General features: G+C 48.1%; 1 protein-coding gene and 1 long non-coding RNA gene across 6 annotated transcripts; both read right to left on the bottom strand.

Moving 5' to 3' along the window:
* Window positions 1-7,488: 7,488 nt before the first annotated feature.
* LOC138118026 (leukotriene C4 synthase-like) lies at window positions 7,489-13,787 on the bottom strand. 3 transcript variants are annotated; one of them, XM_069028776.1, is made up of 6 exons: window positions 13,635-13,787; window positions 11,025-11,200; window positions 10,125-10,224; window positions 9,067-9,137; window positions 8,751-8,832; window positions 7,489-8,278 (listed from the first exon to the last, which is right to left on the bottom strand). In XM_069028776.1, exons 2-6 carry the CDS (start codon window positions 11,080-11,082, stop codon window positions 8,152-8,154), a joined length of 438 nt encoding a protein of 145 aa, XP_068884877.1. In that variant the 5' UTR covers window positions 11,083-11,200; window positions 13,635-13,787; the 3' UTR covers window positions 7,489-8,151. The 3 variants fall into 3 exon arrangements, with proteins under 3 accessions (XP_068884877.1, XP_068884879.1, XP_068884876.1); XM_069028778.1 differs by lacking the exon at window positions 13,635-13,787 and adding an exon at window positions 13,058-13,117; XM_069028775.1 differs by lacking the exon at window positions 13,635-13,787 and having other exon boundaries at window positions 11,025-11,366.
* A 3,501-nt stretch (window positions 13,788-17,288) lies between these two features.
* On the bottom strand, window positions 17,289-22,628 carry LOC138118325 (uncharacterized). Of its 3 annotated transcripts, none has more exons than XR_011155094.1 (4): window positions 22,213-22,628; window positions 21,757-22,100; window positions 21,369-21,533; window positions 17,289-20,973 (listed from the first exon to the last, which is right to left on the bottom strand). It is a non-coding gene; the product is annotated as an uncharacterized lncRNA (long non-coding RNA). The 3 variants fall into 3 exon arrangements; XR_011155093.1 differs by having other exon boundaries at window positions 17,290-20,973; window positions 21,881-22,100; window positions 22,213-22,616; XR_011155095.1 differs by having other exon boundaries at window positions 17,290-20,915; window positions 21,881-22,100; window positions 22,213-22,615.
* Window positions 22,629-23,559: the final 931 nt, after the last annotated feature.

Here is a 23,559-nt window from a genome sequence, read left to right as displayed (position 1 = left end):
AATTTCTGGATATCCTTCCAGTGTTAGAAGAAAGGTCATATGACTTCTTTCGGCAAATATGTAACTGCTACAAATCTTAGGCAAAAACTCAACCTGCCTTTGATACATCCCACAGTAAGTTTGGTACAGCCACTTCCAGGGGAAGAACATGACTGTGAGCAGCAGGGGCAAGCAAAGACATAAATAGTTATCAGAAGAGTTGTGATTAGCCAATGTATATGCTGTGTTTGAAAGACAAAAAGTAATTAACAATTCAAATGGAATTACTGCTGACAGAGCAGCCCTTTTCCTCAGAGGCCCTGGCTGGTTAAGTGCTTTTGCAAATAGGGGTGGTCCCATGGTACGTGAGCACTTGCAGAGAGGGAGACAGGAGATAAAAATCTTCCTGAAAACATTGCTACAGGATCTTCCTTCCATGATTTCTTCTAGAACTCAAGCATCGTGTTTACCTGGCTTTTTGTTTTATGGTTCGACCCTGACACTTGCACCTTCCCCTCCAACAGAGCCAGTTGAACTCCAGTGTGTGTGTGTCACAGTTCACGCTGCAGCTCTGGATACATGTTAATTTCCTGAAAGGGCTTCAGAATTTCAGTTTCATTCCTGCGATGGGGAAGGCACACCTGCTGCCCAGACAGCAGGGGAGAGGAGCTGCTCTCATTTTCCCATTTGCATTCCCAGAAGGTTCTGCCTCACTCAAGTCAGCTGGGGCAGTGAGGGCTGTAATCCAAACTGAGCTCAGCCTGCTGGGTGTTGTAGTGCATCAGGTAGAAAATGGGCAAAGAAATGGCCTCCAGAGCAGAAATCTGCTGGAAAAGCTATCTGTCAGATAGTCACAGCTCCTGTGAAACATCCCGAATTCCCTACAGGTTCATGGAGAGGAGGCCCAGTCCAGCCTGCAGAGAGATGCATGAAGCTGACTACACATGTGGCATGTTACACTGGACCAAAGTAAAGCTCTTGAAACCTGCTACCTGTTCAAGAATTTTCTGGTTTATACCAGTCTCTCTTTGTTATCTTGCTTACGCTTCTTTCCAGGGCAAGAAAATAATGGAGAAAATCTGCAGCTCTGGTTTAAGGGTTTCATAGTCATGCAAGCATATGGAGACACTTTGTGTGTCTGGAAGTGAAGCAGATGCTCATTTCTGAGTAGGTTTTGGAGATATTTTTGCAATGCAAAAAATAATTACCAATGATTCTTCATGGTTCATCATTTGCCATTACAGGGAGAATTGATCAGAACTTAAATACCTAAACTGAAGAGATGACAGAACTCATTGTCCATCATCACTGCATGCACCTTCCCTTTCTTCCTTAGCTAAATGTTATCCTTTTCTTCTGCTGCCACCATCACAAAGTTCATTTTTCATGTCTCAGCTATGTGTGTTGCATGTAAGCACCTATAATTCAGGATCTTACAGTTAATCTGCAAACCTGATTAACTCTCAGCAGCTGACTGAAAAGCAGCTGACTTGCTTTTCATCTGGGATCTGAAAACAGGGAATACATGGAAGTCTTATACTACCAATGCTTTGTATGTTTCTCTGTGTGTGTGACCTCCAGTCAAAAGCCCTACCATTCAATTATAACCTTTCTGTTATTTCCCATGGCTTTTGAAACAGCCTCTAGCTGTGACGCTGAGACAAATAGGAGCTAAACAATGCTATTAAAAATGCATGATGTGTGTTCTTCCATATTAGATAACATGGCCACGTTCATCACCCACTAACGCTGCCAATTCACAGCCTTGCCAGTGCAGCCTCCCTCCTATGTTTGCTTTGGAGAATTTAAGAGGATTTTTGACTACACTTCACCTTTCTTCCTTTTCACCTTTTTTTTTTTTTTTTTACCTTTATTCATTATTATTCATATAGCATATTATTATTCATATAGCACAGATTTGATAGAGCTCATGTTTCCCAGCTTTCCTAAACTGTAGTTCACTAAGAAGCCAAGCTGGAAAACAGTTGGGGAGGTTGATAAACACTGGTTTAGTGAAAAGCAGAATCCCAGATCCCTTGTTCTCTCTGAGGCCACTGCTGCACTATTTGAAGCTATTACCCTTCTCTTTGTGCCAGCAGCTTATCCACAGCTCGTGCTCACCATCCTTTGCCATTGTGAGAATGACGAGTTGCCTCTCTTCTACTCCCTCGATGGTTGCACTCTCTCAGGGCTGGGCTGAGAGTTTACCAGCCTGGTGTTTCTCCGTTTGTCAGTGGAACCCCGGCCTGTCAACGTTTTGGTTTTGCAGCATTAGAACTCCGGCAGTGGGCAGAACACCTGGTTTTTACAGCTGGAGCTGCCCCGCTGTGTGAGCAGGGCCAAGCGGGGTGAGGTGTCTCCTACAGCGTGCTGCGGGTATCTGCCTGTTCTGCTGCCTGAGCTCTGTGGGCATGAGTCAGCTCTGGTCCAGGAGCCATCTGGCTGAGCAGCGCCGTGCTGAGCTCATCAGGCTGCTCCCGGGAAAGGTTTCTTCACTCAGGCAGAACATTAGCAGCACCTTGGCAGTTCAACTGCGTGCTGCCAGGAGAGAGGTGGGAAAGTGGCCACTCACATACCTCCAAGGAGCCTTATCTACATTTCTTTGCGCCCTCCCAGAAGGAGAACGAGCTGTAAAGCTGTAGATACTCGACGGTGGGGTGACTCAGTCCAATGCTGGGAGAGAGCGTGCTGTGGTACTGTATCAGGGCAGGCAGCAGTCCTGAGCTCGTTATCCCGGCCAACCGCATTCATGAAATGGATCCTATTTTAGCCACTCGCCAACTGCAGGCTCAGAACCAGAGACCACAACAGCTCTCATGATGATCCCTTTTACCCCTTGCAGGCAATGTCGCCTTAGTAATTTGGGGTCACCCAGCTTTCTCTTGTCAACTGTCGCAACATCAAAGCAACAGAGCTGATGCACATGCTCAGGCACAGATCTTTTATTCTCTCATTCCAGAAGTGAGTCCTCCTGAGTGCTGACCCTTTTGCTCTTCTTACATAACTTTTACCTTTAGTCCCTGAACAGAGAGCCTGGCACAGCATGGGTGGGGGCTGGAGCTGGGCGTGCACTTCTCTAAGGTTCCACAGCAGGTGGCCAGTTTTCCTTTGCAGGGAGGGCATTCACAGAGGGGCATGTTAAGCCCTGTCCATCTTATGTATACTGTGGCTCTGCCCTCATCTGGGGAAAGGTGAATTCTTGGAGCTATCTTACAAGTGGTAATTGCTGGGAGTTAGAAAACTGATGAGAATGAGGCAAATTGTGACTTTAGAGTGTGGATTTTCCTCGCCTCCTGACCTGCTAACATACGGAGTTGCAGATGGCTTTGGTTTTGCTTAGACTTTACCCCACTATCAAGTGCAGGAACGGTTTTTACTGCACTGGGTTATGGTCTGTGGTTAGTGTAAAGGGACAACTTGCCTATGGGTGAGGGGCCTGCTCTCACTGGCCTGTCTGAAACACCCTGTGCCTGCATCCGCTGCTGCATCTCCTCCATGATGATGTGGGGGTGATGTTTAAGCCAAGCACAGTGTTCTCAAACCGCAGGTGTGACGCAGGTCAGCCACAGTCACGCTCTTCACCCCAGTCCATCTCAGCCTCTCCAGTGAGGGTTATGCTCTTGCACCCACACTTTCCAATTCCCACTCCAAAGCACTCCTTCCCCTGACCTTGTTCTGTTACAGGCCCAGCAGGTCTGTGTGTCCATATGTTTACTCGGATCAAGAGGGTTCTGGATCTCACTGCCCATAATGTTCTTCCTACTTTTGGCATTGATGGACACTCATCCATCAATGATGGCTCAAAACGACTGTACTGCAAAGCAGGCAACCCCCAAAATGCTGTGACAAGGACAGTGAGGCCTCTGCACACTCAGCACATAAAATGGGTCACTAGCAGGGGCATTTCACTCACACAGTTCCCTGTGCCCACCTTTCTTTTTCCTTGCCCGTGAAGTCATTTGCATGTAAACAAGTAAAACTTAGACAAAGGGTAACAAAGTGACGGTGAGGAAAGGTGAGGGGAAAGGAAAGTGTCCCACAGTCCTGCTCTGGAAACTGCATCCTCACAGCTCCTGCCGGCTGGCTCCCCAAAGCTCTGATCCTGGTGCTGCTGCAGAAATAAAGGCCCATTGAGAAGTCTGGCTCCAAATTAGCATTTGAATTCCCTTGTAGCCTGTTGTCAGATGGGCAGGAGGTGGGTGCTAGTCTCGGTTGCTCAGCGCTGATACACAAAGGTGGCTTTAAAAGGTCCTTATTTTTCTGAGGGAAAGATACGCATTGCTCAGACTGAGCATACTTTGTGTTTTCCTTTTTTTCGTTTTTCCTTTCCGTCTCCCATTCTTCTCCGTTTCACCCCTTTCCTGGAACAGGCTGAGGCACAGATATACACGTCTGGGTATTGTTAGCCCTGTCTGACCTACTTCTCTCCCTCCCCTTGGCCCCGTGTTATGGATGCTGGTGCTATGGAAACCTGGTTAACATGCCAGTGCCACAAAGCCGGGGCCACCAGCTGCACCCTCCTTTCCCGGCCCCACCGGAGTTTCCCTCCCAAACATCCCCCAAAGAAAGTTAGCAGCCCTGTTTCCCGGGGAAGTTCAAGAGTGTCCTCCACCCGTCCCACCAAGCCGTGCTCCGGAGGGACTGGGGTGCTCTTCTGTGGGCTTGGGGGCACCAGTGCTGTTCTTCCTCATGCCAGGGCACAGTATTTCAGCCTGGTGGCCGCTTGTAAAGCCGCCGCTGCCCGCACTAGACCTGTCCGTGCCCGTATCCGGCAGGGGCCATCACGTCACGGATAGGGAAGTACACGTGGGTGCCCTTGAAATTTTCAAGATAATAAGCTACAAACTTCTGCACCGTGATCCAAAAGTCTTGCAGGAACCTGGCTGGGATCCTGGGAACACGGCGGTGGGAACACGTGCGTGCCGGCGGTGCCTGCGGCGGGCGGCAGCTGCTCTGTGCGGGGACAGAACTCTGCACTTCCACCGTCACTCGCCTGGAACCCGCCCCGTCGGGGACAGAGGCTTGTTTACAAGTTCAGCCTCTGCATCTCTTGTGATAAAAAAGTTCTCGCTGCTTCTGCGGGTTTCCTTTGCTCTCTGCTGGCCTCCCATCCGGCTGACTGCTTATCCTGGGAGCCTGTGGCACTATCAGCGGATTTGCTTCCAAATACCGCGCGCCAAACGTTTTTTCTCCCCGTTGCTGGCAACGAACTGGCAGCCGTAAGGGGAGGAAGCAGGAAGGAGCTCTGGAGTCCGCAGAGCGCTTTGCAGGAACTCTTTATGTCTGTGGTAAGCGTCCCCAGGAGATTCCTGCGAGGCTCCAGGACTCACCTACCAAAGGGGAGAAGCCAGAGCCTGGCCCAGCACGGATCAAACTTGAAGGAGGCGGATTTGTGCATGAGTGCTAGAAGCCGTGTCTGTGCCGGCTGCCTGGTGAGCGCTGCCCCGGGCACCTCTCGGGGTGCAGCCAGCGATGCCGGGGCACAGGTGGCGGGCCCGGAGCTGTCGGACGTCGCTGTCCTTGGACACCCCCGGGCCCCCCCGTCGCCCTCGGGGCCCCGCCCCCGCTCAGCCGCGGGGCACCGGCGCCCTCTCCCGACGCCGGGGGGAAGCGGCGGGGGCCGGGACGGCGGGAGCGGTCACAAATCCCGGGAGGAGTGGGGACAGAAATCTCGGGGGGGATAGGGACACGAATCCCGGCAGGAGCAGGGCTGACGGCGTGGGCCTGTCCCCTATGGCGGGGGCAGCGGTGGGGAGGATCTGAGCCCACGGAAGAGCAGCAGTGCCGCTGGCAGCTGATCACCCTTAAACTGGTGCTTACAGAGTGGCTTTTACACCTGCGGGACGGTGACCCGGGGTGGCAGGTGCAGCCCCCCAGCACACCCTGTGCCAGCCCAGCGGCTCCTCAGCACCTCTGCAGCAGGTGCAAGTGGGCAAACTGGTGCCATACAGCACCAGCACAGCGTGCTGGGCAGCAGCAGCATGGATTGGGTAAATCCCAAAATCATCGTCTGGTTGAGCCATGGATCGGAGTAAAGTGGTTTTGTTTGACTAATGAAGCAGCAGAGCAATGACAGCAGCCCTGATGGAGGGGAGCAGTTTCTCTTCTGCTCAGGGCACGTGAAATGGCCCCTCTGACAGTGGTTTGAAGGGCTGATGATGTGCCTGTCAGATTTTCTGTGGCAGAACTGGCGATGGCAGCCACCAAGGCCAGAGCCTGACTGTGCCGTGCCAGGATTTTTAATGGTCTTCTGTGCATCCAAGGGGAGAAGCCAGCTACAATCTTACTGCTGAATCATTAATTTCCCTCTCTGAGTCATCCTGCGGCCCTGTCACACACAGAGCGGACACAAGCAGGGCTGAGGTGGGCAGTGGCTCCAGGTTGATACAGCAGGTTTAGAAAACTGGTTGTAGGATAAAAGACAGAGATTGTGTCTGCAGAACGAGTGAGCACCCACTCAGACTAACCATGGAAAGCAGGGTTTTGACATGCAGTCAGGACCTGCACCAGCAGCTGGGGCTGGTCCTTCTGCATTAACTCTCTGCAAGGTGACTGGTTATACTGGTAAAAAGGTGAGGACTGGGGATCAACTTCAGGAGATGGTAGGACCTGTTAATGCAAAGGCTAAGTGAAATCTCACTGTGAAATCTGTTCCTCCCGGACCTTGCTAAGGCAAAGCCAGGGTTAAACAATGCTCAGACTTTTCTGAAATGTGTCACCAAAGTTGTCAGGAGAAAAAGTTATTGTTTGTCTTGCTGTGACACCTGAGGATTCCTGTGAGGATGGGGCCCTACTGCACTGAAAACTTTGCAGAGACAAGTGTTATACAGTTATTTTTGTTTGGCTTTAAGCCTTCCCCTGCAGTGTTTGCCAGTTTCAATGCAGCAGCATGCCTCCAAGGCAGGAGAGCCTGAAAGGGAAATGGACTGGGGGCTTTGCTGGAGAAGCCAATTTAAAATGCATGGAAGGAAAAGAAACAATGTGAAAAATGAATCAGTTCCTCCAAAAAGCCCGTAGTTTGTTCTTACAGTCCAGATATGCCTACTGCTGGGAAAAGGAGGGGAGAGCAGTAAAGAGGGGCTTTACAATGTGGTTGGACTGGCATCATGCTCATGCAATTACTTTCACCCTCTGGGCTTGGTGTGAATTCCCCCTGTGATGACACAGCACTGCTGGCATTTCCTGAGCTGTTGCACCAACATGAGGGCACCAGTGGCCAAAAGCAACAGTGTTGTGAATACTGGACTCGTGAAAATCCAACCTCTCCTGATGCAGGTGGGACCTGAGCACTGGGCAAACCACTTTTTGGTGCTGAGTGGCTCAGCACTCAATCCATGAGCTCAACGTCTCCAAAAATCAGCTTCTCCCTCCTCAGAGCTCTCCTCCCATGGCTCCCAGGGTTGCAGGCTGCCTTGGACTGCACATCAGAGAAACAAAGGCAGCCACCTTGCACTCACACACTCATGTTTGTGTTCTCTGCTAGCTGCAGACTCACAACGAGACACCCACTTCAGCAAGTTCAGTAACCTTTTATTTGTGCCCGTTGTCGCGGGGCTGAGTTCGAAGTGGCACACGCAGCAGTGGTGATGAGTCTGCACAGTCCGATTTACAGCAGTGGCTGATAACCAGCATGAGGGCACTAATAGACTTTTACACAACATGTTGGTGGCTGCTCCAGTTTATCCCTCACCTCTTTTGTTATGTCTCGACCCACATCTAGTTCTAAACAAATACCTTCCTTAGGTGTGCACCTTGGAAAACTGGCATGAATCCATGTTCTGTGCCATGGGCTGAAGGCAGAGCTGCTGGAGAATGGGCAACACATGGCACTTCCCTTTGGCAACTCACTGGGAAACTCAGACTGAGAAGAAATTGCTTTTATATGTCCAGTTTTTCTAAAACTGTCCTTGTTTTGGATTGTTGTTTCTGCATCAGACACAATGGAGCCACCATATGTGGAGCACTTGGCACACAAAGTGCCATGGGGGAAAAATATCTCCCGAAGAGCTCAGCAGTTCCTGCCAGTGCTGGGCAGTGAGCAAGGAGGTGTTAAAAGTTCAGGTGAGGGTGGATTTCTCACAGGGGGCTGTTGATTTGCAGGTGGTCTGTTAAGGCAGGCAGGAGGGGGCAGCACTTGAAGATGAGGACAGTGATGAGGGACAGAGGAGTGGGTCATGCCGTGAGAAGCTGGAGGATGTTCAGCCCTACATAGTGAGAGAGGAAGAAATGCAGGATGCCCAGGGCTGACATTGCAATGAGAATCCAGAGAACTCCAGCGCTGAAGTACATCGGGGCGAGCCTGGTGGGAGAGAGGCAGCTGCTGACACTGAGCTTCCCACCTGGGAACAGCCCCTTCCTCCCTGCAGAAGTGGGGTGGAAAGGCATCTCCTGGCTGTCCCCTGCCTCCTGCGTGGGGTCCCATGCCCTGCTTGCACCTCAAGAGAGCAAACACACATACCCAAAAGGGCTTGGGGAAGCTCCAGCCTTGTCCAGTACCTGTGTTGCTGCCCAGCCCTGTATCCATGTTCACATTATGCCACAGAGACAAGGCTGAGTCACGCAGGAACCCCAAAGCACCCAAGAGTCCTGAGCTTCCCCAAAGCACATTATGTTCCCAAATACAAACCCCTCAAGGGTTACCCTGTGCTCCCCTGAGTCCTGCTCTGTGTGTGTGTGTGTGTGTGTGCAAGAGTGTATCAGTGTGTGTGTGCAAGAGTGTGAGAGTGTGTAAGTGTGTAAGAGCATGCAAGAGTGCGTGTGACTGTTTTTACCTTTCTGAGGATGATGTCTTGTATCCCATAAAGTAGCAGTAGCGGGCACAGAGATAGAGCAGACCCAAGGCTGCAGCCAGACCTGTGATTAGGAGAGACGACGGTGATCATCTCCAAAAGCTTTTCAGAGCTACTTGGAACCAAGGAGGTAGCCCAAAGTGAAGGAATAGAGACTCTGTGTCCTCTGGCTCTACCGTCCCATCAGAGACAGAATTACTGCTGAATTTATTGTTCAGACGTTGAGCAGGACCTGAGAACTGAGGCAGCACCCAGGGGAACAGATCCAGTGACAAACCAGGTAATGGGATATTCTCACCTTGATGGAAGAAGAGTCCAGCCTGCCACAGAAGCGCCAGGAAGATGGGAAAATACTCAGAGGAGTTCACCCTGGCAGGAAAGAGAAAGGTCATAAACTAGGGAAAGGAAGTAAGTTCTTCCTCTTTTGCTTCCCCTAGCAGTTTCCAAACCCTGGAGGCTTTTGCTTTTTAGACCTGATGTTGTCATAAAAAGCCTCCAGGCTTGCACCTTCCCCCACAGTTCCTGTCCCAGCTTTATTCACAGAAATCAAACAGTGGAAGGGTCTCCAGGGCACAAGAAATTAAGTAAAAGACTCCCAGGTCTGACTGTGCACAGAAAGGCTCTATGAACCACTGCACTGCTCCTTCCCAAGTTCTGCAGCTCAAACCCTGTTGTCAATGTCCCAAAGCCTCGAGCAAATAAGGCCAGAGCAGCCTGGGCTTTGTGCAGGAGTTGGAGGGAGCACATAACTGTTGGGATTGTTTGTATGCCACACCCTGCCCTCCCAAAGGCAGAGTAGCACCAGAAGATGCTGGATGAAGCTGAGTCTAGGCTGGTGAAGGAGCAAAGAACGGGATGGCTGAGGGGATCCAGCTCCAGCTACTCAGTTGCTTTTTTTCCAGTGGTCAGCTACAACAAAAGTGGAAGCTCCTCCCTCCCCAGTGCAGCCCTAGCACAGAAGTCACAGCAGAGATGGTGGATTATCCTCATCCCAGCTCCAGCTGAGATCTCTCTGGGAACTTGTCCTTCCCCGTGAGTGAGATTCAGAGCAGGGCTGAAGGTGCCTGAGGTTTGGACACCACTTGGAGAAAACCAACCTAAGTCTCAGGCACCAAGGTTTATGTCTTTAGGAGCCCCTCACTGTACAGCAGATTCCTGTGTACTTTCTCTCAGCAATGGCTGGTTTAGGACTCAAGACCCAACCCAATCCTGATGCTGACTCTTCAGCCCATTAATTAACCTCGAGGGAAGTGAGTAATTGTTTAATTACAGTCCCAGGAAAGGAATAGCAAAGCAGGGGAAAGGCAGTGTGATTACACGAGATCTGACAAACGTCAGGTAAGAGGAGTTTCTTACTGTGCTCGAAAGATCCTTTCAAATTCAGGAGGGCCTGAGATCTTTGGAGGTGAAATGCCAAACAACCTCCTAGAATAGATCACCTGGAGGAAGAAGTAGGCTGCAGCAAAAGAGAGAAAAGTAGCAGTGGTCAGTCAAGGTGGGGTCAGGAGCTCGCCAGAGGCTGGGGAAAAAGATCTGCAGTCTCCTCCTAGCCCCACACCCCCGCATAGCAGAGAAAGTTAGAGTAAAGTCCCAGGTACCTTTTAGGTAAGCAAAATGAATGACCCAGAGCTGTACTGAAGCAAGGAATATACAGTCATGTACCACCAGTGTTAGCTGCTTTCTTGCATAATGAGCAGATGGTAATTTCTACAGAAATTGTTACACAATTCAGATGCACTTTGTTACTGACAATTTCAAGGTTTTTTCAATCTTTGATTTTTTTTCCCCTTCTGAATTCTGATATATGTGTAGGGATGGAACTAATGCCACAGATAAGCCACCCAAACACTGAATTAAATTGTCATGCAATGTGGACCCATGGCTGGGAGATGTTCCATGTGATCCACCACAGCCCATCCTTCCACCTTTTCACATCGCAGAGCTCTTTGTATGCTCACATATTCATGCACTGCAGGAGCTGCTGTAAGCCCAAAGAGGGAAATCCTACATGTTTGTAGAGGGAAGGATCTACCAAAAACTTTCTGAATGGAGGGGGTAGGTCAGTTCAGAGAAAGGGCTTCCCATTCACCATTTGGTTGAATGTTTTCCAGAACCCAGACAAGATCTCAGTTCACTGTCTGAAAAGCAGTGCCAGTGCCACAGGAGACATTAAATATGAAAGCAAAAAAAAAATCAGTGGAGTTACAGCAGATTGATCCAGCAAGTATTTGAGCACACACATCCGATGGTCCCTACCTTGCTCCAGGACTCCCAGGACTGTCACAGCAGCCAGCCAATGAATCTGATCCAACATACTGACTTCTCCCGACCCTAGAAAATCTTATTTCTTGATCAGAAGTTCCTCTGGCCAGGTTCAGTCCTTCCTGATGTGGCAGTTGGCAATGGTAGCTGGCAGCCTAGATTTGTTCTAACTGAACAAACAAAGCAAAGATTTTGTGTGTGTTACTGACACCCAGGAGGAGCCTGGCTTGCCCATTATCATATGCACTGTGGAAATGTAAATCAGTGGAGACAGGCTTAATGGAGTATTTCCGTTCCCACCCACACTTTTCCAGGAACAGAGTTATGAGGAAGTGGAAAAGCCAAGAGAGAGACAAATGTGAGAGATAAGGGAACTGGGAACTGAATGGATGGACAAACCTCAATAGCCCACTAATCCACACCCCCCAGGGCATCTGCTTTAGGCCAAGGCATATCCCTTTCGATGATGTTGCAGGAGGTACCAAAGCCCTGCTTGGGCTAAGTCACGCCAGAGCACAGGCAGCATTCCAAGGTATATATCCCTGTGTACATAATCCGACACAGACTCTGGATAGCATGTGTTGGGCACAGAGAATGACTTCGGGCCATAACACTGAGACAGCCTCGAATAAAGCCCCTGCATGAAAAACCCTCTGAGAGGGTAAGACAGGATGTGATAAAGTATAAAAGGTCTTTAGATCTGTCCTGCACAGTGATATTTTATCTGATGATGGGTCCTGCAGAATGACTGTCAGCCACCAAGGGAGTTTCAGAGCCAGCCCTTGTCCCAGAAAGGCTGGGAGATGTGCATTTAAGGCTTCTGATCAATCCTCAGCCCAATGAATTCTCATCATAAACACCAGAGTGAGTTCTTTGTGAGGAAAACCTGCAGAATTCATCAGGACATAGCAAAAAGAAAATTACATTTTCACGTGTCAGGAGAGACCCATTTATTTAGTTCCCATCTAACAGCACAAAGCTGGCACAGACAAAAGCTGCTGGGACCACCAGGTTTGCTTCCTTCCTCTCCCTTAATTTGAAGAATTCTCCCATCAGACCAGGGAAAAATGAAAGCGGATTAACACAAAGTGATCGTTGAACACCACTATATAGAAAGTTATATTAAAGCAGTTTACAGAAATTACATCATATGCCTGATGTCTTTGATAGGCTTTCTAAGAAGCAATATGCTGGTTCTGGTTTTCTGCCTCTCTCTAAGGTGTAAAGGCACCCGAAATGGCTATAACAATGTCCCAGCTTAGTATTTTTCCAAATATCAAATACACAGCCCATTGTTTTTCAAACACCAGCTCTAAGATTAATTCCTTTATTTCAGAATTGAACCTTTTTCATTGCAGTGACTGTTTAGAAATATGAGGAACATTGTGTTTTGTTTTCTTCTATTTAGTTGTCAAAGAAATTAAGAACTCCCCTGTGTCAGCTCAAGAAGGGCAGAGGTCTTGCAGTGCTTAACGATGTTTGATTTCCCTCTGCCCCTGTCTGATAACAGACTGTTAGTGAAAGAAAATAAAGAAAACAACTGAACAGAAAAGATCTGAGTTTACACCTCCATCAGATGACAGTGCAGTGTAAGCTGCATCAACAGTGTGAAATGTGTGTGATGGAATCTTGGCCAGGAGGAGCTGCACAGGCTGCCATAGAGCGTTCCTGGTCTCCAGATCATCATCAGACACAAAACACTTCCAGTGTCATCATCTAGCATGGTCTAAATATAATAAAGGCCAACAGAAATATGAATGAATAAACAAGCACAGATGTCTCCCCCCTCCTCCTCCATCCTCCATAAGCATAATTTTTCAAGCTGTTTTTAAACTCCTGAAGAGCACAACGTTTTTCTTGTCCCTGTTTCTCACCATCAGAACTCGTTTTATTTTCAATTCTCCCTCAGTGCTTACAAGGAAGAGGCACAAGTACCCCGGTCCCAGCACCAAATGCCCCTGGATGACAGACTGTCACAGGTGAGCAGCCTCCACACCTGTGGACCGCAGTGGATTGCAAAACCTTACCCTCCGAGGCTGACACGGACCAGTTCCCTTCTAGGCAAAGACAAATCCTGCAGTCCTAGGTGCACCTCAGGATGGATTTGTTGAGCAGGAGCTACTGAAATGCTGTAACCCTCTCCCAGTCCCCAGCTCTGCACTCCAGGTTATGCCCTGTGAATGTGTCCCTGCATCAAACGGCACAGACCAAAGTCCTCACACCTCCCACTGAGTCATCACTGGAGGCATTACTCTGTGCCCATGGTTGCCTCTGCCACCTCTTCCTGCAGCCAGTAATCCTTTCTGCCTCCTAATTTTCACTGCAGGGATGCACTTTGAGGTGGACTGCGATACCAATACGGATTAAAAATAATCTTTGGGGAGAAAAATGATCAACACAATGCCTTGGAGGAGTTCTAAGCATCCATAGAGTTTGCAGCACCTATTACTTGCCCGGAGCAGCAGGGCAAGGAGAAGCCAGCAGTGCTGAGTCCAGCACCATTACATGCAGTAAGATTCCCTGGAAATGTATTTCAGGAGCGTACAACAGCTTGAGACCTTTCTGTCAGTGGAAGGGAGAACATTTTGCAGATGAGCTACTTACCCTTCAGCTGTGAAGCATGGAGGTGCCTTGTTCTTCCAATCCTATTGCACAAATATGGAAGTATTTTCTAATGCAGGTCATACTTGTGCTTCCTTTCCTCTGAATCCTTTTGCAGCCACTGTGGATATCCAAACCCGTGACTGTGGAACTGCTTGTGAGAACAACTACTGTCTTTGTAACAACCGCACAGAAAAAAAAAGAGGGGAGGGTTTATTCAAAAGAATTTTTTCTCACAGAGAAGAAAGAATTTTTCTAGTTCAAGAGAAAGAAAGAGAGCTCAGCTCCCAGTAACTCAAGTCTGTTTAAGTACAGCTCCTCAGGGTGGGGTGGTGGGGTTGGCGATGCGCCCTCCTGAATTCCCATTCATTCCCATGGAGGCTTCTCTTAGACTAACATGTGTTGTGATTTTCCTGGAATTCTTGGATTTTCCATCTGTGAAAGGAAGGACAGGCTAAAAATATGGCAAGAAAAAACCCCAATTCATTATTTTTCCCCTTAGGAAGGCACAACTGGCCACATGTTCCCAGGAACTGCAGAACAGCTGCATACAATTTCTGCTCTGTGATTCCCAACAGGACTCAGAGCAAGCCATGAGCTGGCTGAGATCTCCTGAGTGCTTTGAAATGTGTCCTGGGATCTGCATTTTGAAATAACCATAAAAACTTTGCATAACAAGAATTACCATATCTTCCTAAAATGAGCATCTATCCAGAGGTTCCTCCTTTCACAAAGTAAAAGAGCAGGTGGTTGGTTTTATCAGCAACATCCAGGTTGGCATTATACAACTCACCTCTTGGAGTACAAACTCAGTGTGTATTGGAGATGTGCCTTAGCCTGTTCATCAAGACTGATTTCAGACCATATTCCTGGCATTTATATATCTATGGTGGATCAAAGCGATCACATAAATGTTCACAAATATTTAGTTATAGCAAAATTTCTAGGGGCCAAACCAATCTCTGGGCTGTTTGAATGCTACTACTGCATGGAGCAGGACCACAGCCAAGCACCTATTGACAGCACTTCTCATCTCAGTAAAGGTGAAGGGCTTCACTTTAGAGATCAAACAGGGAAAACATACAAAGTAATTTTCTAAAAAGCAAGATGGAAAGCCAAGTCTTTGGAAAGAATATATATACTCATTTATTTAGGGATAGTTTGGAGATATTTTTTTAAAGCTTTCTTCTGATGGGGTTGGTGAGCTTTACCCATATACACCTTAAGTCTGACTGGAGGGCACATTAGTATAAAAGCAATGCCAAAAACTCTCCCCTTAATTCATTATCAGAAGGCACTGGTATATGCAAATGAGTTATACCCCTTCATTTATGATCAACATCTGTTAAAAATATTAATTAAATGTCTCTCTCGCCCTGCCTTGTCTTGTGTTATTGTCACACAAGGTAAGCCTTTTCCATGTGTTTTGCCAATTTTCCTACCTCTTGTTCAACAGAAAGTCAGGAATAGCTAATAAACAAAAAGGAACAATGCCAGAAAGTGGCTAGCACGAAGAATAAATCTCTGGAGTGATAAGTGCATATATCAGGGCGGGGACGGATTTCCCTTTGCAGAGGGACAAACAAGCCTTTCAAACATCTTTGGAAGCTCTTATGTTAACATACACTTAGTATTATCCTATAATGATGTGGGGGAAAAATTGCAAGTGTACAGGGTACATCAAAATACATCAAAGGCTGCAGAGTGGTCATGGAGTACAGCTTCCCTTTTCCTAAATTATAGAGGTGAAGAAATAGAGCTGTTTAGCATTTCTATCTTGTTTGGACCAGCACAACCAGATGCTGGCTGGCCCTACCTGGTTATGAGATAAAGCTGGGAAAGGCACTGGAGAGGGGCAGAGTGAGGACAGCTCTAAGGAGACATTTTTCAGGGGGAAGACTGGAATTCCTAACAGGTGTCCTGCAAAGAAGAGACTCTTGGCTTGTCAGAAACAGGGAAAGAGTCAGGGGAATTTGCCTGAAGTGGGGAGGTGTTGCTGTGCAAGGTCATATCTTCACAGATGGGGCAATCAGGAGGGCATTGGTCCCTCTGCATTATGGTGACTTTTCACACCAAAGTTCTGTGCCACATGGGGTTGGGGGAAAGGAGATGGTTTGGGGGGAGATCTGCCATAGGTCCTCACTGGAGCTGCTCCTCTGTCCTTGCTTAGTGCTGTGGGACTGTGCCTGAACCCGAGTCCTGATGAGTGTCCTGCCCTCTTGTCACCCTGCCCATAACACTGGGCCACAGCTCAGCCAGACAAAAACAGAGGGTGAGACCACAGACTGTCCAGACATCAGCATGAGGCCCATGGACAAGCTTGTGCAAGGGCAGAAGGCACCGAGGGCAGGAAACAGGCATGTTTCTGTAAAGCTCCTCTGACGTCAGCAGTCTCAAAAGTTTTGAAATATATCTTCAGAATGAATCAAAGGCAAATGCTGTGGATGAGAGTAGATCATAATTTGGACTGCTCTTTTAACTCCTTCACTGTCATGCCCCCAGAAGATGCCCCAAGTGATGTGCTGGGCAGGGAATGGAGCCCAGGTACCGGGTGGGACACTGCCGGCGAGGCGCACACACCGTGCTGCAGCTGTGAGGCTGCAAGTGCAGTGGAAGCAGAGTGAAGAGTCTGCCTGGGTTACATAAAGCCCTGAGCACAGAGGAACACAAACAGGCTCTGTTTCTGCTCTCATCTCCAAAGGAGAAATTAAACAGAGCCAGCCACTACATCTGCTGGCACAGGACCAGGGAGACAGCAGCAACTACGGGTCCTGGGAGCAAGATGTGAGTGTGGGAGCAGAAGGGTTTTTGGTTACTGGCCATCATTTCCTGTGGCATTTGTGTGTCAGAGACTGGCCAAGGTCAAGCTGTCCTGTGTGTACTTGACACTGGTGGCAACTGCATGGAGAGTGGGGCAGGGGACAGTCCCTGGGGAGAGCTGCCACAGGAATGTGACTGCTCCAGCCTCATATGGAACCCAGATGCTGTGTGAAGGCTGACCCAGCTCTGCTGTCCCCCAGCAAGGGCAGGTACCTCCTATCCCCAGCATCTCAAGTTGGGGGGCACCATTTAAGGTATCAAAAGTGGAGACTTCATCTGAGCCTTTCCCCTTCTGTCCCAGCTCCTGGGTTGCAAAGTTGGGCTAAGAGCAGTCCCAGAGCTGCCACTGGGACCAGACACCCATGCTGTCACCAGTCTTCTTCCAGCATCTTCTGAGCAACTTCATCCTCCCCAGCTGTGGGAGTGCTGGCCCACAGATGCAGGCAGTGAGGGGCTGTGCCCTGGGATGCCAGGACAGACAGACAGGGTTAGAAAATCTTTCTGTTCCCAGAGGCCTTTAAGAAGTATCAACAACAGGGAGCTTTGGCCAAACATGAGAAGCCACCTCTCAGCAGTTGTAAATTGGTGACCAATCCCACACTGGGACAAAGGACTTGCTTTAGAACAAGCTGGGTTTATTTTAAGGGTGTGAAATTGTTGCATGACACAATAGTGTAAAAGAATTTAATGACCAGAAACAGTGCTAAATAACAGACTTGCCTGCACACCCTTGCTTTTAACCACTGGGAGGCTGAAATGGCAATTGAAGTGATGCTAATTTGGTCACTCTGCCTCCCAAAGCCTGGAAGCAGGATAGATGGTGTCTGTAAGTGCTCTGACAAGAAGAGGATTCATTGAGTGACATGGGGCAGTTATTGAGCTCCTTGCTAGAGCTGTTCTACTGGCACCCTGGACCTCTGCTGGGGAGAAAGGCAGAAAGAACCTGCTGTAATTCCAGAATTTCCTGTAGCCTTTACACAAGAAGTATTCCACTGTTCCAGTTTCCTGACGTAATTCCACTGCTCTCTCATAGCGAGGTACATTCAATGTCTAAGGAAGACTTTCTTAGTGATACAAATCCCTCAGAAGCCATCACGCTTGTCCTCAAACCATGTGGTCATAGTGGTTTAGATTTGTGCCTGTGATGGCAATAGGGTGAGATGGACAGTACTGGGATGTCCATCCCACTGCCTGTTGCACCACACTTTAGAACACCCATTTTCCAGCATCCACCTATCTGCTCCATACTGCACAGGACTGGGATGCTGCCTAACTTGACATGTCTTGATGGTGGCCACTCCTGTTAGGAAAATGCTCAGTGCCAAGCCAGTGCTTGATGCCTCCTGGCTATGCCAGCTTCAGTCTGCAGGACAGCATCCATTCCCTGCCTCCCAGCACTGCAGGATTGGAGCAGGCTTTTATCCAGGGTCTGGGGAGGCAAAGCACAGTTCAGCACAGCACACAGGAGCCTGGGCTGTGCTATTTGAAAGCCCTGATGTGAGTGCTGGTATTAGCTGTTTTACATCACAATTTAGTGCTTTTGTTCAGTACTTGCAGAGATGCAAAATGAATACAGTCTTTCGGTACAGCACTTATCAGGGACCAGTGTTAAAGTTATTACTAAAGCAAACAGAAAAATCTCCACCTATAATTTCCAGAGGTTCAATATTTACAATAACACAGTCAGCTACTATTTGCAGAACACTTTCTTTTTTATTCCTGTGAAAATCAGTTAAAATCACTCCCAAAGTCCTCAAATGATCAACACTTTTGGAATTTAACACTTATCATACCAGTGATCCTCTTTATCCTAAATATAGGGTTTCTTATCCAGATACATACAGGTAGATTTCTGTTATATATATACAGGTTTTTAATATATATATAAAAATCTATGAAGAGCTGGAAAGCAGACCCTGGCTTGTAGTCAGTTAAAAAAATTACTAAACAATTAGAAACAAATTTAATGTCAAATTTAATTTGGGGATTTTTGAGTTTGCCTCAGATTTACATCTGTATATTCATAAAAGGAAAAGGATCTCTGATTCTTTTTGGTGCTTGTAAAAACATATCGGAAAACATCCTATAACAAAAGTCTGTCTAGGATTGCAGAAAGCTCACAACCCAGCCCACTTTTACCTTGGATGGGGCTTGTCCAGCAGAAACAAAAGGAAAGGCCCTTGTCACTGAGTTGATGGACAGATTAAAAATGTACCCATTCACAGGACAAAGTCTTAAAGTACTCCAAAAAAATGAAGAGAATGTTGAGCTTCTACAAAGTAAGTCAGTGAGTGATTCCAGTTCCAGGTACATGCACTTGCAAAAAGGAGAGTCTGATGGGGGAGACATTTAGAACCAATGAAAGAAATGAATTGGAAATGTAAAATCAAAATAGTGAGCTTATTTAATATGCACTTGATAGTTATAACCCACAGTTTCTACAAAGTCAAATGAGGGGGCAGCTCAGCTCAGCCTCTTCATCTTGGAGGATTTAGCCCACTCTGAAAGAATTCAAGCTCTTACCTAGACCAGTTTCTTGATGGAAAACTAAAGCGCCATATTTTTGACTTTGGAATTTGTGTTTGAGAACACCAACATTCCCTAAGGCACAGCTGATATTTTTATTAATCTTAATCAGATCTCTCTCTTCATTCCTCCTCATTCTTTCAAGTTTCCATTGAGCTTGGTAGCAGCTTGCCTTTATAATTTGATCTATTTCTTTCAGTTATAATACTTGCCCCATGATTAATTCAAGTCTCGAGTGATAAGATCTGAGTTATTTGACTTGAAAATTAAAGGAAAGGCTGTCATGTTTCACTTGTGTAACCTTAACCATTCCCTTGCCTCTTGTGCCAAGCATGTTCTGTGACTGACTAGACCACCTTCATTTCCCTATCTGTCCAAGTAGCAAAGGAAGCCTCTCATCCCCCAACTTCTGCTTGCTTTAATAGCCAGCCAGTTCTAAATCACCACCTCTGCCTTCCCTTGGGTTTCTGCATCTCCTAACTCTGCAGAGACTACTGCACCACTTGTTGTACTTGCACACAGCCACAGGGCTGCTTCATAATCCCTGACTCATCATTTTTCCTAGAAACATTGTTAGAATGGTTATGTTTATGGGGTTTTAACAATTTCCAGCTTTCCAGTCAGCTGCACTGAAGACTGGGGTGAAGCTAAAACCAGAACAGTAAAGAACAGCAAGAACATCACACCCTTAGGTCTATGCTGCTCAGTCTCCTTACTCTGAACTGGAAGAAAACCCTGTGGATCCCAGATTCTCACTTATTGTCTTCTTAGGTTGACATGCTCTTGCCTATATTTGCTTTTAAAAAAGGTTGTTTGATTTCTGAAATAGCACGAAGCATTGTTTCCTCTCATTCCCCCATAATCAAACAGCAGTGGCAGCAAGGCTCAAACTCAGTAGGTGAGCCTAGAGGACAGGCTCTGCTATTCCCTTGGAATGAGTCAGAACGGGCAGAAATGTTTGGTGTCAATACAGTTATCAGGGCCCTTGTCTCTACTTTGCCATGAACAAGCAGCTCCAAAACAAAGACCTCTGGTGTGGGGTAGGGCTGCAGGGTTCTCAGGGTGATTGCTGGTGATGTGGACAGCCTTGGCTTCCCACCCAAAAGGTTTTCAGTTGTCTACAAAGATGATAAGGACACCACAAGCTGTGTCTCAGGTTCACCCTACACTTCAAGAGCCTCCTGGGCAAGATATAATAAAAACATAGACATTCTCATAAAAGAAACCTCCAGCACATCTCCACAGTGCACACCTTTTGCCCATTTCTAGACACTTTTTGGACAGAAGTTCAGACTGATAACAAATGAATGAAAATAAATTTTCCTCTGTAACCAAGGGAGGGAATGCACACATCACTGTAATGTTATTTTGGTTTTGCCAGCCACAGCAATGCAAGAAAATGCAGCATATTCCCACAGAAAATTCTGGAGGATCACCAGGTTGGACCTGCCAAGGTTGCTTTCACTGCACACAGCTCCATGCAGTGGGCTGGAAGCAGGGGCTTGCCGTGGTCCTTCCCTTCATCCTGCTGCCACATCTGTGTTGACCCACTGCTGTCCCTGGGCACAGCATGGCTTGGCAGCCAGGCATCAGGCAGTGACAAAGTCCTCAGCGCACTCTTTGTTCCTGCTGGGCTTCGGAGGCCAGGCAGGCGTGGGACCACCTCCGGACCCCGCAGCTAATCCTTTCCTAGGAGATGTCTATGACAAATAAAAGCAGCAGCAAATCCTATAAGCCCTTCACTCCTGGCTGCTTTGCTCCCAGCAACCGGGGATGGAAATCTGTTCACCATTTCTGACAGCTAACCCTGGGCATCCGGAGTCTCCGAGGTGGCTGCACTTTTTGGGGATGTTGACAAAGGGCTGCCAGGAGCTGGGAGTTCTTGCGAGGCAGAGAAGCACTGGAGACATGTCTCATTTCTGGAGGCAGAGTCGGATCCTGCAAAACACAGGGTTTGTTTACCCCCTTCCTTCCTGGCACACAATAGAGCCTTTTCCTGCAGAAGAGAGGGGGAATTTTAGTACGGCTCTGCAGGGAGGGGAGGGCAGGCGAGACCAGGAAGGGTGTGAGACGGGCCCCAAACCACACGCCCTGTGCAAGTGCCTTGGCGCCGGCTTGGGAGAATCCCGGGCCACGAGGGAGAGCCATAATGCATTTTTGCCACCAGAAGGCAGCGGGGAACTGCGGTTGGGAACAGCTGGTGTTCTCAGGACCTGCCCCAGGGAGAAACAGCAGAAGGAGCTTCTGCCTCTGCTGACTATAACCTGCCTTGTTACACTTCCCTCGTCTAGCCCCTTTCGCTGTCCTTAGGAAAGCACAGGAGACTACAGTTTACAGAGAAAGCAATTTTCTTAGGAATTTCTTTGGAAAATAGGTGTGCATCAGACTTGCCTTGCCCTCCCATCTGCTGAAACGCTCCTGGGGCGAGCATAGGCGTGGATTCCACCCCGGCATGGACCACTCCCCTCGAACAGCTGTGGCGTTGCTGTTGTTTTCGGAGAGGGAGCTAAATGTGCGAAGTCCCTCTGTCCTGCAGCTCCAATCTGTGACTCCAATCTGTTATTAGGGATACAGTGAATGCACATGAAATCCTTGCTGGCTGGTTGCAGCCACCGTAGCCACAGTGCAGTTGTGCTGTGAACCCTCCCTGTGGGCACTTGCTGCTCCCTACATCTCATACAGGATGGGGAAGGAGCCATTACTGGAAAGAGGTTTTCCCTGGGAGGGTTGTTTCTCAGAAGCAAGTGCCTCCTGCACCTTACAGAACTCTCTGACCTACCAAGCACTTGATGGCAATTTAGTAGGTTGTCAAGCTCAGTTTTCTTCGTGGGCCATCCATACCAGGGACAACTGAATAGGACATATGTCCCACCTGGGCCGCTCTGACGTATTTCAGCACTTGCCTTCATCAGCAGTTGCACTGGGCATTAGAGGTTCAAGTTCTCAAGTTGTTCAGGCACATCTACATCCGTGCTGCTCCTCAAAAAGCCAATTCTGCTAATCCAGCAGAGATCAAACCATGTGTCTTTTAGTTGATTTGCTTTCAGCTGGGACAGGTGCCCAACACCAGCCACGGAACTGCCACAAGAGCACGCAGGAGGAAGCCACATGGAGGGTGGAATGCTGGTAATAGAAAGAGAAAGAGGCTTAGTGTAAAACCACATGCAAGATTTAAGTGAAAACAGTAGGGAAGTATAAAAAATAGGGATCAAAAGACAGCATGCAAAGTACCGACCACATCTGGGTTTCTGTTTTCCTTAAAAGAAGAACGCGGTGAGGTTTGATCAGACACAAAGACCCATTAAAATGGCTGAAATATGTTTTCTGTTGTCCAGAGTCTTCAGCTGCAGGAGCTGATGAGTGCAAGTGGGAGAGTGGCCAGTCTCCAGAGGTTACTGAGTTAAGTACAGCTAATTGCTTGTTTACTGACTTCAGTAAATTGGGATTAGGATGGGCCAGGGGTTCCAGGTGGTGGCCTTGTGCTGTTTACATAGCATGTCAGGAATGCAGCAACTCTACATGATTTTGCTTGCTTTTTAAGAGGATGTGATGGGGAAAGCAGGCAGCTGAGAGGGAGCGCAGTGCTGAGGCCAGCTTGATAAGCCCAGAGTTGCATCTGGCTCCAGATGCCTGGCTTCTTGTGCAGGGCTGGAGCAGTTCTTGTCCCCTGAAGCCAAAGGGTGAGTGGGATGTGGGTGGGGGGCTCCTGGCCAATCCTGGCCATGGGGCCTCACCCTGCCCCAGAGTAATCACATGTTGTTATGGGAGAAGAAGATCCTTCCTTTCTTCCTTGCTTCTTTCCTAGAGTCAGTCTGGACATCATCCTGCCCCTCTTCCCCCTAAATAATAAATCCATTTACCTCTTTCCTTTCTCCCTGGGTTATTCTATGTTTTAATGGAATTTCAGTTGCCATTAATCACATCCAATCAGTCTGTCAAAACTTAAGACATTCAGCAGCTTGACCATTGAAAACTGATTTTGTGTTTGTTTGGGGGGCAGTTGTGGTTGTTTGTTTGTTTTTGTTGTGGGTTTGTAAGGTTTTTTGTGGGGTTTCTTGGTTTTTGGTTATTTTTTTTGTTCCTCAAAACAAAGAACTGCTTCCAAACAAAGAAAGCACAAGCCCCCAGCAGTACGGTGCAAGGTGGTACCGACTTGTAGAGGAATTATCACAGAGCCATGAGCAGCTGGGGGAGAGCAGCTATTGTCAGTCACTCTCTGCTCCAGTGAATCTGAAATGTGTGAGCTAAAGTGGAAAGACTCTGTTCCAGCATAGTGTCTCTCTTTTGGCCTTGCTGCACAGCCCCTCTCTGTGCCCTGGCTCTCAGCTATGGGGATCAAGTGTTTTCTTCTTTGCAAAAGCTTTTGGGCGTTGCTGATGCCCTCAGGACACCAAGGTGGTGGCACCTTCTTGCTGTTGCTGGCAAGTCTTCAGCTGATTGGAGGATGCTGTGTTTAAATCCAAAGGGTAACCTGCATTTCCCTAGTGAGAGAATAACTCCTGATGCATGAGTTGCAACCATGCTTGGATACAAATGCCTCAATTATGAGACCCTCAGGGAGGACACAATTCTGGGGATATAT

The sequence above is a fragment of the Aphelocoma coerulescens genome, chromosome 13 (assembly GCF_041296385.1).
Source record: "Aphelocoma coerulescens isolate FSJ_1873_10779 chromosome 13, UR_Acoe_1.0, whole genome shotgun sequence".
In the NCBI taxonomy this organism is placed as follows: domain Eukaryota; kingdom Metazoa; phylum Chordata; class Aves; order Passeriformes; family Corvidae; genus Aphelocoma; species Aphelocoma coerulescens.
Note: the sequence above shows the minus strand (reverse complement) of the source record. Positions and strands in the feature narration are given on the sequence as shown.

Coding starts and splice junctions, on each gene's coding strand:
- LOC138118026 (XM_069028776.1), bottom strand. CDS start 11,082: ATGTTGGATCAGATTCATTGGCTGGCTGCTGTGACAGTCCTGGGAGTC. Junction 10,225..11,024: donor CCTGGGAGTCCTGGAGCAAG/GTAGGGACCATC, acceptor CTTTTGCTGCAG/CCTACTTCTTCCTCCAGGTG. Junction 8,833..9,066: donor TGGACTCTTCTTCCATCAAG/GTGAGAATATCC, acceptor TCCTAATCACAG/GTCTGGCTGCAGCCTTGGGT.